General features: G+C 46.2%; 1 protein-coding gene across 1 annotated transcript; it reads right to left on the bottom strand.

Moving 5' to 3' along the window:
- On the bottom strand, nt 244–13304 carry HDAC3 (histone deacetylase 3). The gene is made up of 15 exons (XM_005683062.3): nt 13168–13304; nt 12978–13060; nt 11518–11660; nt 9140–9221; nt 8953–9009; nt 8772–8827; nt 8251–8384; nt 7692–7772; nt 7238–7311; nt 7017–7081; nt 5593–5682; nt 5408–5466; nt 5063–5142; nt 4598–4755; nt 244–897 (listed from the first exon to the last, which is right to left on the bottom strand). Exons 1-15 carry the CDS (start codon nt 13220–13222, stop codon nt 828–830), a joined length of 1287 nt encoding a protein of 428 aa, XP_005683119.1. The 5' UTR covers nt 13223–13304; the 3' UTR covers nt 244–827.

The raw sequence follows: 13418 nt of genomic DNA, 5'->3' as shown, positions 1-13418 counted from the left end.
GTCATCCTCTATTCCCTCTTTTAAGCTACTAACCTTCCCAGGTTTGTCTAACTCTTAATTAAAATGCTGTATTAATGCCCTATATATATATAAGTAAGATAATCCATGTAGAATCCATATGCACAGGTAGTAAGGTAAGTGTTAACTATGTTAACTAAGATTTTTCTTATATACATCATCATCCCATTTCCTCCCTTCATATACACGCAGCTAGTAAAAGGAATATTCCTAGAAAGGCAAAAGGTACAAAAAATACCAACTTGGTTTATTGGATAAAAAGAGTGGTAAAATGGACATAAAACCAAAAGTCAGAACAAGACAATTTCACATCCTACCCCATCTCAAAACCATACTTCCCATCATCTGGGTTAGGATGTTAAGGAGCCAGAGCCCCCTAAAATCCTTTACTCTTCACCTGCACTGGAAGCAAGGCCTGTGGTAGGAGAACTCAGGAGAGGAAGAGATCAAAGGCAACCTTACTCCTGTCTGCCCCTTCACTCCTAAAATCTCTGGGTTGGAGGGAAGTAGGGAAGGAATAAGCGAGCCAAAAGGGCTAGGACTGGCCTCTAGAGCCCAAGCCCAGGCTGTCCTAGAGATGGCTATCCTTGTCCCTATTCAATCCTTAATAGGTACCATTTTTAGGCCTTGAGGGTGAGAAGAAAGGGGATAGTTGGTTCAAGAACCAGATGTGGTCTCCAAACCCTCCCCCAGGGTTGGTAAAAGCTCTGAAAGTAACCTGACCAGGGGTGGGAGAACCACACTTTTTCCCTCCCACCCAACCAAGAGGTAAAAGGGAATTCCTGGGGACACAGCAAGCCCAGCTCCCCTTAAATCTCCACGTCGCTTTCCTTGTCGTTGTCATGATCCCCATCATAGAATTCGTTGGGCGCCTCTGGCCTACAAAGCAAGGGAAGAGAGAAAGAGAGGTCAGGCTCCCACTCTCCCAGTTCCATCTTCTCCCACGTAGGCACCCTGTCTGGAGCCACTTCTCAGGCCCCCACTGTCAGGGAAGCACTCCTCTCCTTCTGTTGGTAGAGACTGCTTACTATTCATTCATCCACTCACGCAGTCAATAAACGTCTACTGCCAGACTGCTCTGTGCCAGACACTGTCATAAGCCTTAGCGAGAGAATAAACTGGATGACATTTCTGCCTATCCTCAAAACACTTTACCTAATAAATGAGACTGACAATAACTAACAAAGTAAAAACAAAAACACAGTAATTTCAGATGGTGGAAAGCACTATGAATAAAATGAAATAAAGGGATGTGACTAAGAGTTATGGGAGGAAAAGGGTAAAATTTCAGACAGGATTATTAGGAACAGTTGTTCTGACAAGGTAAGAACTGAAGACTAAGAAGCTGGACAGGCAAATATCTCAGGGAGACCACGTCAAGCTGTAAGAAAACCAAGTACAGAAGTTATAAGGTTATAAGGAAGACAGGTGAGAGAAGTGAGAGAAGGCGGTCAAGACAGCTAGAAGAGAGAGAGTCATCAGAAATGAGACCAGGGACGAGGGTAAGGGCCAGCATGCAGGGCCTTATAAAGTCATTGTCAGAAATTTGGACTTTCTTCTAAATGCAATGGAAAAGGAGCACTTTTAGTAGAGGAGTGACATACTGTAAACATGTATGTAGTGGGTGAAGGGATATGAAAGTAATACAAGGCCCAATATGTACCCAATTCTGATTTCTTTTTGGAAAACTATTCTCTGGAAGAATAAATAACTAAGTTATCTTGCCCACAGCTGTTAACTGAGAAAGAAGGGAGAAAGTCATCAAAGAGAAGTTGGGGAACAAAATCAGGAAAGGCTCCCTCTGCCTGGAGAGCAAAGTCTCAGTTACCTCTAAGTGTGCAAGGGTTAAAGGTGAGGAACCAGAGACTCGGGTTTGAATCTCAGCCCTGGTATTTAACTAGCTGTAAGAACTTAGGAAAGCTACTTAACCTCTCTGAACCTTAGATTCCTCTTCTGTTAATTTAAGAATAGCACCTCTCAGGGTTGTCGGATGGCAAGAGAATGACGACATGATGGCATTGTATCATGTATAATTTAATATAAATAGCATATCCTATATAGCTGATATGCTACAAGTATCAAAGACAAGGAAGTCAGTGGGTAGTCCAACAGTAACAGGGCTTAAGACAGGAAGAGGCCAGAGGCTTCTGCTGGCTGTTGAGAACAGGCTGTATAATGCAGAGACAAGGCCCAGATACCAGCCTGAAATCACAGATGAAAAAAACAAACTTTTCCAAAAGGAAGAAACTGAAAAACAAATTTTTAAGATCAATTTCCAAAAGTCAAACCTCAAAGAACTGGAGAAGCTGAGATGGAGATGAGGGGTCAAAAAGGATCCCTGAGGCCAGATGTTCAGATACATCCTCAACCAAGAGAGGAAATGAAGGGGTACACATAGAGGAGAAGGGGTGGAGTGGTCCCAAGAGTCTAAGCTGTAAAGCCCAGGTTCAGCAGAGAGATCTGGAAGTATGACTATTAAGACAGAGAGAAAATTCTGGAAAGGACTGAGAAGCTCATCAGACTCTGCAGCAGAGTCAACTCAGACTTCTTAACAGTGCGTGGGAGCAGGACCAGGTGTCCTGCAAACATCCAGCTGTGGTTATCCCCAGTCACATAAGGAAATCTGTTCTCTATTAAATACATCTGTTTCTGCACTTCTGGGTTCTCTTGTCTTTTTCCTTTTTTCAGAAAAGCTTGTTTCAGCTTTTGTGGTTTTTTTAAAAGTCTATTCTGGTTGTTTTTTCCTCTAATTCAGTGCATCTGTAAATATTTTAATAGGTATCTCAGGAAGGTAAAGATATTTAAAAAGACACGCATACACACAATACAACTATCACACCTGAAAAAATTAAGAGAGGAAAGAAATCTACCGGCCTTACAACAGCAGTATATGTGCAGTGACCTGTCCAGCCTGGAATCTGGAAGGAGTCAGTAAAATGCTGGCAAGAATATAAACTGTTACAGACTGTCTGAAAGGCAATTTGGCAACAAATAAAAAAAACTTTACTGCACACAGCCTTTGACCTAGCAACAATAAGTCCAGTAATCTAACCCATTCAAGCACTCAAAGATGTATATTTACAGGGATTCACTGCTACACTCTTTGTAACAGTGAAAAAAAACAGGAAATAATGAAAATGCCTGTCAACAGCACTTGGTTAAATTATGCTATGTCCACACAATGGAATATCATACAACTAATTAAATAATGAAGCAAAATAATAATAATGAAGCAGATTTTTATATATATTGGCACAGAAAGACACACTGGTTAAAAAAAAAAACCTTGGAAATTATAGAACATGTACAGAATGATCCAACTTTTAGTAAAAAAAAAAAAAACTGCACAACACTGAAAATGAGTGTATGTGTGCCCTTGTGTTTATACATAAATATTGAACAGCACAATTGTAATCTACAGAAACTGGAACATGGACTTAGAACTGGACATGGAACAACAGACTGGTTCCAACTCAGGAAAGGAGTACATCAAGGCTGTATATTGTTACCCTGCTTATTTTACTTATCTGCAGAGTACATCGTGAGAAACACTGGGCTGGATGAAGCACAAGCTGGAATCAAGATTGCCAGGAGAAGTATCAATAACCTCAGACATGCAGATGACTCCACCCTTATGGAAGAAAGTGAAGAAGAACTAAAGAGCTTCTTGATGAAAGTGAAAGAGGAGAGTGAAAAAGTTGGCTTAAAGCTCAACATTCAGAAAACGAAGTTCATGGCATCCAGGCCCATCACTTCATGGCAAATACATGGGGAAACAGTGGAAACAGTGACAGACTTTATTTTGAGGGGGCTCCAAAATCACTTCAGATGGTGACTGTAGCCATGAAATTAAAAGACGCTTACTCCTTGGAAGAAAAGTTATGACCAACCTAGACAGCATATTAAAAGGCAGAAACATTATTTTGTCAACAAAGGTCCGTCTAGTCAAGGCTACGGTTTTTCCAGTAGTCATGTATGGATGTGAGAGTTGGAGTATAAAGAAAGCTGAGTGCAGAAGAATTGATGCTTTTGAACTGTGGTGTTGGAGAAGAGTCTTGAGAGTCCCTTGGACTGCAAGGAGATCCAACCAGTCCATCCTAAAGGAAATCAGTCCTGAATATTCATTGGAAGGACTGATGTTGAAGCTGAAACTCTAATACTTTGGCCAACTGATGTGAAGAGCTGACTCATTCGAAAAGACCCTGATGCTGGGAAGGATTGAAGGCTAGAGAAGGGGATGACAGAGGATGAGATGGTTGGATGGCATCACCGACTCAATGGACATGAGTTTGAGTAAACTCCGGGAGTTGGTGATGGACAGGGAGGCCTGGTGTGCTGCAGTCCATAGGGTCACAAAGAGTCAGACACGACTGAGCGACTGAACTGAACTGAAAAGTTTTACAATAAATGTATGTCACTTACATCATTAAATCAGGGGGGAAAAAAAAGTATGGGATGGTTGTATACTGAAGAAGGTAAACTGAGGACAATTAGACTAATGCTGTCTAACTTACTTTTTCCCTCTTAACTTCCCCCAAAACTTGCTGGAATTCCCTGCTCTTATGACCCTGCTCCAGACCTGCTGTAGTTTTCCTCAGGACCCCTCTCCTCCGCATCAGCCTCATCAGTCCTATCGTAGGTTAGGAGGTCTGCCGGCACATCGTGAATCTGGACGCTAGGTGCATGATTCAGCATCTTCAGGTTTTCAAAGATCGTCTGGCGGATCTGGTCCAGATACTGGTAGGGGATGAGGAATAGACAATGAGCAGCTCCCAGTGACTCCCAGGATGTCAATGCTTGTAGCTGCCTTTTGTCCCTGCAGTCCTAGTTTCAGTCCCATTTTGCATCTTAGTTTGAATCCCCCAGCTGGTAACTGTCCCTCCTCCCAACCCTGACTTCCTGTGCTTTCACCGGGGCTGCCTCCTAGCTGATAACAGAGATAGTGATGGCTGAGATTCTCTTCCCTGGTTTCTCTGATTTCCCACATCCTGGACCTTTCCTGGGCTCCTCCACCCTTGTGCTCAAGCTTCTCCAAGCTGCTGACCTGGCGTGAATTCTGATTCTCGATGCGGGTGCTGACATCCGGATGGAGCGTGAAGTCCGGGGCAAAGTACTCGAAGTATTCTTGGGGAAAAAGGAGGAGACATGATGGCTCAAATAGACACAGGCAGGTCCCAAGAGTTGCCTATCTTTTTCCTTTCCATCCAAAACCCCTACATAACATCTGCCCAACCTTTTCCCCTCTCTAGGCCCAGGGGTTTAGTTTGCAGAACTCTGATAAAGTCAAACTTCCCATCCACTTTCAAACCAGGCCATTCTATGGTCTTGTGAGAATGGCCTTCTTGCTGTGGGGGCATGGTCCCCCTTGCATGTGTGGGATGGTCCTTACCGCTATAGGGAAGCTCTTCACTAATGGCCTCTTCTACCAGCAGTGATGTCTCATATGTCCTGAAACAAACCAGCAGAGCAAGGCAGGCTGAGTGAGTGGGGTGAAAGGTCCACTGGCCATCTCTCAGGGAGAGCCCCTAGCTCACACTGTACAAGGGAGAGGAGGAAAAATGGGGGCATGCTCACCAGCAGCGGGCAACATTCCGGACAGTGTAGCCACCACCACCTAGCACCAGTAGAGGGATATTGAAGCTCTTGACATATTCAACGCATTCCCTGTTAAAAGAAACCAGAGGAATGGGTGGAGGAAGTTACCAAAAGCCAGAGAACACACTTCTAGAGGCTAACTGGAAAGGGGCACAAGGAAACTAGAAATGTTCTGTATCTTGACCTTGGTAGTGAAAATTATTGAGTTATAACTCTGAGATATGTGCCCTTTATTGCCGGCATGTTGTGTCTCAGTGAAATTTAAAACAAAGTGCACTCTCACCTCTGTCCTGCTTAGCACCCACCCTAGCAACCCACCTGTTAATCAACTAGTCTCACCAATGTACCAGCAAGTACTGTCAGTTTAGCCACCAAAATATAACTCACATCACCTACCTCTGTCCACCGCCACCTCCTCCAACTTAGCCTCCTATCTAAGACAACACCAAGAGCTCCCTAACTAGTCTTCCCACTTCCACTCCTGTGTGCCCAGCCCCACCCCAAACCTTTCTCCATTCAGCTCTCAGAGCAGTTGGTTTTTTTTCGGCGGTGCCACAAGGCATGTGAGATCTTACTTCCCCAACCAGGGACCAAGCCCATGCCTCCTGCAGAGGAAGTGCAGAGTCCTAACCACTGAACTGACAAGGAAGTCTTGAGCAGTCACTTTAAAATTCAAGCTGGATCATGTCACTTCCCTGCTTAAAACCTGTCAACAGTTTCCCAACACATCTGAAATATAATCCAGACTCCTTAGCAAGGTCTAAAGGCTCTGCATGACCCGAATGCTGCCGACTTCTCAGACATCACCTCAAACCACCTCCAGCCTGCTCCCTGTGTTCCACCCGACTGGTTTTACTTCATCTCCTCCACGATACCCCTCTGCCCTGTCTCAGCGTGTCTGCATGCACTCTTCTCACCGCTTGGGATGGACCTCTCTCTGTTCTTCTTATGGCTCACTCCTTTTAGGCTTCAGGTCTCAGCTCAGAATTTTGGAAAATTCTTTCCAAATCATGGTATCTAAAGTAGTTTCTCCACTGTTATCCCATATCTTAGCTTTCTATCTTTTTCTTCCATAGAATTTATAACAATCTACCTATCTTGTTTGCTTACTTATAGTTTTTCCTGTTTCCTAGGCTGAACTGTAAACTCCATGGGAGTTCCCTGACTGCTTCCCCATCTCCTAGTACAATGCCTGGAACACAACAGGTGCTTAACAAAAACCTAATGTGAATGTTGCCAACTGGGGAACACTGCTCAAGATGACATTTCTGGTTCAAAGTACAACATGTAGCTACTTTTCAGTCCCAAAAGGAGGTGAGGCCTGTTTCCCAGCTACCCGTTCCATGTATTGAAGCCCAAGGCCACTTGAAAACCTGGAGGAGTGGAAGGAGAGCAGTTCTCACCCGTGTCCTCGAATGCTGAGGTTGAAGCAGCCCAATCGATCACAGCCCAAAGAGTCAGCTCCACACTGCAAAAATCAAAACCCCAGGTGGCTACAGTGAGAGAACTACTCAGAATGTCACCGATGTCCTTCACTTCCCTTCCCCCACCAGCCTAGGGATTCTCCTCTTTCCTGCTCTCTTCCCGTAAGCCTGACTGCCTAAGGAAGCACGGACAGTATTACCTGGAGCACAATGCACGTGGGTTGGTAGAAGTCCACCACCTGGTTGATAACTGGCTGGAAAAGGTGCTTGTAACCTGGGAGAGGGCCAAAGATGGGCACCTGGCACCCCAAGGGGATGGGGAGACAGGGAACAAAAGGAAAAAGGGGGTTCAGAGAGCGTGTAGCCCAGGAAAGGGGCAACCCAAGGGGACCACTATTGGTTCCAAACTTCTAGGTGGGGAAGTTCATGAGACTTCTGGAGGGACTGATGGAAGCTAATGACCTTTTTCCCAGAAAAATGCACATACACACAATATGTTGCATACAATTTCCAGGGAGTTCATGGTCCCTCTGAAGGCCATTCATCCTGAAGGACACCTGGCCCAACGGTAGACAATACCAGGCAGAAGAGGTTAACTCAAGGAGGGAGAGAGAGAAGGAGCCTAGTGAGCAGGGAGAAGACTTTAGTACGTACTCTGGTCATCAATGCCGTCCCGCAGGGGTACGTTGAGGCAGTAGTAGCGGCCACTCTCTGCTCCAACTTCATACATGTCACCTGTGGGGGAGAGGGGGTGGGGGCACCAGCTGCTTCAACCCCACCATGTACTTTGAGGGCCTCTCACTCCATCTGTGTACGTCCGCCACACACTCCCTCAAACCACTAAGTCTCTTGCAGCTTGCATTCATTCAACAGATACTCTTGGAGGGCCTACTATGAGCCAAGCTGTGAACTAGGTATGGGGATACAGCAGGAAAAAGAACTAACGAAATAAATGAAATCCCACCAAGCTCATATTCTTGGGAGGTAGGCATGATTAGGTGGGAGACAGTAAACAAAACAAAACCCCACAATAAATTCAAACAGCAATCAGTGCTTGAAAAGAAAAAAGCAGAGTGATGTGACAGGGTAACAGGGTGATCAGGGAAGGTTTCTCCAAGGAGGGGCCACCTGAACTGAGACCTGAGCTTGCGGAGGAGGCAGTCATGGTAAGAGCTGAGGAGTATGAAGGGGACAGGCATTCCTATTTCCATACCTGTGCCAGGGAAGAAGTAGTTTCCGTATTTGTGGAAAGATACTGTCATGACTCGGTCAGTGAGGTAGAAGGCTTCCTGAACCCCGTCGCCATGGTGGATGTCAATATCAATGTAGAGCACCCGAGGGTGGTACCTGGGGTGAAGGCAAAGCCAGCGTCTGAGGCAGAGGTGAACCCCAGGAGGAAAAGCCCCCAACCCACTCCTCCCAAACACAAGGCCAGAAATTATGAAGAGTCTACTTTGGCCCAAGTCACCTGAAACCTAATACCACCAGTTCCCTAAGGGCAACCCTGGGGCTCCAGCCTGGAGGCAGGGACAGGAGAGGGATGTGCAGAGAAGGCTGAAATGTGAGCAGGCAGCGGGGAATCTGCAGCAGAGCACAGGAAGAGGCAGCCTGAGAAAAGCATCAAGAACTTGGGAGAAGCTAGTGTGGGGCTGGAGGTCAGGGTCAGGGCCAGGGCAGTCTCAGACCTCAGCCAAGAGCCTCGTAAGTGGCCCCATCTCCTCCCGGGCTACTTACTTGAGCAGCTCCAGGATGCCAATCACAATGTCATTAACATAGCAGAAGCCAGAAGCCTATGGTAAGATAGTATAGTGGTATTACAAAGAGGAACAATTCCTCCACCCAGCTGTCCCCTGACTGCCATCCTGACCTCCTACCCTAGCGGAGCTGCTGTCTCCCCCATTACCTCCTCACTCACCTCAAACTTCTTGGCGTGGTGCAGACCACCAGCCCAGTTAATGGCAATATCACAGATCTGAAAGACAAACGCCCAACTCATAGTCCTTCTCCTGCCCACCCCCAAAGCTGGGAGCTCAGGATCATGGTTAAGGCCTTGGATTCAGGGACCCACAGGAAGGGGGAAACAGGACTTGGGGTACAGCTACCTTGTTGTTCAGCTGGGTTGCTCCTTGCAGAGATGCGCCTGTGTAACGGGAGCAGAATTCAAACAGCCCAGGAAACACGGGGCTGCAGGAAGAAGAGCAAGTTGGAGCCCTTTTTCCTCTGTCCACTTCCTTCCTTCACCTTTCTCCCCAGCCCAGAGCCCCGTAGTCTCCTTTCTTCAGTAACCCCGTCTGCCCCTCCTACATACATACCCAAGTTATCTGCAAATTTATTTAACAAATATTGTGGACGAAACCACATACTGAAACTTGTTCAAGGCACTGGATGGGAAGTAGAGAAGCGCAGTGACAGTAGCGCTAATTGCACCAAGAGCATTCACAGGGCCCAAGGCTGTGGCCTGAGGGTGGACTTTACATTCCCAGACCTATAAAGCGAACTCAAAACTAGCAGGAGCAATAACACAAAAAACAAGAAAGCTCCCAAGACAGCATGTGCCTGAACAACCCAACAAGCAGGGCAGTGTGTGCGGGACAGACCTCTGGGGCTGGTGTGGTCAAGAAAGCCTTCATGGCATGAAGCTTTGTGGTGGCTTGAAGGCTGCGAAGGCCCTGGAGAGGCTGACTGGAGAACAAAGGGTATTCTGAGAAGACACCCTGTGCAGCAGAGATGTGGGGATAAGGTTGGGAAGGTGCTCAATGCCAGCCTAAGGAGTCGACCTCAATCCTCCAGCCGAGGCTGCTTCTATTGGAAGGCTCTTCAGGGAAACCAATTGATGTAGTGTTTAAAAACCTAGCCTCTGGACCTGAATCCTGCCACTGCCACTGTTCAGGCTAAGTTATCAAAATCTCCTCAAATTTCAATGTATGTACTTAATGCTTACCATCATGAAAAGGACTATTACATCTCAGGGTTGGTGTAAGAATTAAGTGGATATACCAGTAATCCTCAGCACAGCAGAGTAAATTACTCAAGAAACTGTAACTGTTGTAGGAAACTATAGGATCAACAGCCTCATTTCTTCAAAAGATAAATTCAAGGAATTCCCTGGCAATCTAATGGTTAGGACTCCATGTTTTCACTGCTGGGGGCCTGGGTTCAATCCCTGGTCAGGGAACTAAGATCCTTCAAGCCAAGGCATGGCAAAAATAAATAAATAAATTCAAGGGCGAGAAGGAAACATTAAGGGTTAAAAGTCTTATGAGATGGAGTGTGGACCTTGTTTAAATCCTAATTTAAATAAATCAACTGAAAAAAAGAAAAAAAATGTGAGACAATTAGAGAAATTTAAGTACTGACTGCATATTTGATGATATGAATTACTGTTGATTTTTCAGGTGTGATGAATACTATGCATTTTTTTAAAGAGTATCATTTGGAGATATATAGTAACATATTTATAAACAAAAGGGAGTGACATCTCAAATTAGCTTTAAAATAACCTAACGTGCGGGGACACAGATGAAGCAAGATTAGCCATCTGGTCTAAGTGCTGCAGCTGGGTGATGGATAGACGGGGGTTCACTGTATTTCTACTTGCAGAAATGTTTAAAATTTTCTCTAATAAATATAAAGTTTAAAAATGAATGGAGCTGATGGCAGCTGTTGTGGTCACTATCTTTTAGTGGATGCAGACTAGAATGGAAGCAAGGATCATGGCTATCTTTGTTGGCCATCTTTTCCCCACAAGACCTAACTCTGAGCTGACTTCTCATATGAAATAAGCTCGACATAAACGTGATTGTACCTAACACTCTCTTGCTTTTTAAAACCCTCCAATGACTTCTCCCTACTCTAGAAGTTAAAAATCCCAATTCATAATAGGGCTGTTTATTTTTTAAAGACCCTACCTATCTCTTTAGACACAATTCAGATCACTTTTCAGATATTGTGGGTGGCCTTTTTTCTGTTCCTTAAATAAGTCACACTCTGTCCTGATGCAGACCCTTAGGGCATGTTGTCCCTACTTCCCATTCCTCCCCTCATTCTCCATCCTCCCAACTATCTTTCACCTAATTACATCCTACTTTCTTTCGAACTCAGCCCAATCTTCATTACTTCCTCTAGGAAGCTGCCATTGACCTGCCCCAGCCCAGGCTAGATAAATTCTCCCATGTCTGCCCTCTCTTAGTCTGTCATGTACCTCTCTTCTAGAGGACTCAGCACAAGGGCTATATTAAAATTGTGTTGGTATTATTTATCATTGTATCCCTAGCACTTAGCATAGGGCCTGGCCTAGAGCCAATAACCAATCAATATTTGTTGAATAAGCAAATGAGTAAATGATGATTCATTGACAAGTATCACCCCCCCTCGCCCCCACATATCTTCCCACTGCTGCCATAAGACCTCACTTGAGTATTCTCACTGAAATGCCTGGCATCAAGGTGCCTGGCATCAAAGGTCCCAGTTCTCCCCTTACCAGTCATCACCCACATTGAAGGCATTAAGGCTCTTGGTAAAGCCTTGCATATTGGTGGGGCTGACTCTCTGCAGGAAGTCAATGTAGTCCTCAGAGTGGAAGCGGCACATGTCATGCTGGGAGGCCTGGTAAGGCTTGAAGACCTTGAGAGGGAAACACAAGATAAAGTCAGGCAGGGTCAGTCCTACTCACCCGGCTGAAACTGACCACACTGAGCCCAGCACTGGGGACTGTCTAAAACCACACACAGCAGTCCCCTTGCCTCTCCCCTCCAATCCTTGTTATTCTATGAGACAAAGGTCCATGAAGAAGAAAGACTCTGATTAGCTTGGGAGTTTCTTATGATCAAGCCCTCTAAAGACCACTGGGCCTGCCTTTTCCTTCATACCTCCAGCCCAGCCTTTTCTCCCTTCTCAAACCTTAACTCCCTTCACCTGCCCTGTTCCCTGGATCTCCTATTCCTGATTCTCTTCACACTCATTTCCCCTGGGTGCTGACTCTGTCCTCTCTCTCCTCTGAGTTCTTCTTAATTTTGAAATCAAATAATATGGGACACAAAACAACCTTCTAATTAAAACTCAAGATGCTAAGCCAGAGATTTATTATCTCTTGAGAGGGTCACACACTTTAGAAACTGGACAAGAGCACAAAATTTTCTCTCCCCAGAAAATGCTCATAGGCACACATAGGCAAACAATTTCAAGAGTCAGAGATTCAGGCATTAACATCACCTCAGTCATTTCTATGATCAATTCACTAGTCTGTGGCTCAGCACAAGCAGTGGACACTCATTCATACTGCTGGCTAATCCCCTTTGCGATCCATAAGGGCTGTATGTTATGATCACATATCACACTGCTATAAATTCCAAGCCAGGGACAGACAGGATGTGTATACAGGGGGAGATGGAGGGATGAGTAGTAATTAAGTGGAACTCTGTGTGTGGGCGGGGGTATTCTAGATTGAAAAGGGAATATCCAGGACACCTCCTACTGTCCTCCACACACATACACATTTACACACAGGGCTGCAAAGTCCTCCCTAGAACTCTAGCTTGGCGGTGGAGAGAGGTGGAAGAAAAAAAGGGGTGGGAAATGAGGGTAAACCTCATATCCAGATACACTGAGCCAGCCGCTTTCCCTTCTCTGAGGCCACAGAACTGTCCTAAGATTCAAGGCAGGGAAATACTCTGTGTCTGCAAACCAGCTCCACTCCACCCTAACCGTAAGCCAAAGTTTGGTCCACTTGAGGTCAAAAGGTGGCCGACTTAAAAACTAACTTTCATTAAGTCAGTGGATGCATCCACCAACACTCTGCATATGGGGGTGCTCCTTGTTCCTTCTATCCACCTCCCCCCTGCCAGGGGTGGGTCACTCTTGATGCATTCAGTGCAGCCTACCTATCCTTAAGGCCGCAGCTCGTCCCCACCCTCAATCCCCAGGAGAAGCCGTGAGACTCACGATCATCTTCTTATAGAGGCCGTAGTGCAGGACCAGACTATGAGTCAATGCCAAGCGATGAGGCTTCATAGGGTGACCAGCCCCTGAGGGTGGGAGAAGAGAGTTCGTCAGTACCCATCCCTGGAGTTGTAGGCCCGGCTTCGAAACCTCCGCGTCCCGAAATCCCTCGCGTGCAATGCTGCTCTCTCACCGTAGTGGAAGTTGCCCACGTCGGGGTCGTAGAAATAGGCCACAGTCTTGGCCATGGTGCCGGCGGGACCAGGCCCCGCACCTCCGCCGCCAGCCTGGCCGCCTGCCCCACCCCCGGCCTTGCGTGCTGCGTAAGCACGCTGCCTGCCTCTGCAGAACCAGGAAACCCAAGCCCGACTCCCGTAGACCACGCCCAGGCCACGCCTCCTGCGGAGTTCTGCCCTCGGCTTGCTCCGCCCTTCTAGGTCTGGG

The sequence above is a fragment of the Capra hircus genome, chromosome 7 (genome assembly GCF_001704415.2).
Source record: "Capra hircus breed San Clemente chromosome 7, ASM170441v1, whole genome shotgun sequence".
Classification (NCBI taxonomy): domain Eukaryota; kingdom Metazoa; phylum Chordata; class Mammalia; order Artiodactyla; family Bovidae; genus Capra; species Capra hircus.
This window is presented reverse-complemented; position numbering and strand designations above follow the sequence as displayed.

Excerpts from the sequence above, each read along its gene's own strand:
- HDAC3 (XM_005683062.3), bottom strand. The coding sequence starts at position 13,222 with ATGGCCAAGACTGTGGCCTATTTCTACGACCCCGACGTGGGCAACTTC. Across the intron at positions 8,385-8,771 it reads GGCATCCTGGAGCTGCTCAA|GTACCACCCTCGGGTGCTCT; the intron begins GTAAGTAGCCCG and ends CCTTCACCCCAG. Across the intron at positions 7,312-7,691 it reads GGACGGCATTGATGACCAGA|GTTACAAGCACCTTTTCCAG; the intron begins GTACGTACTAAA and ends GCCCTCTCCCAG.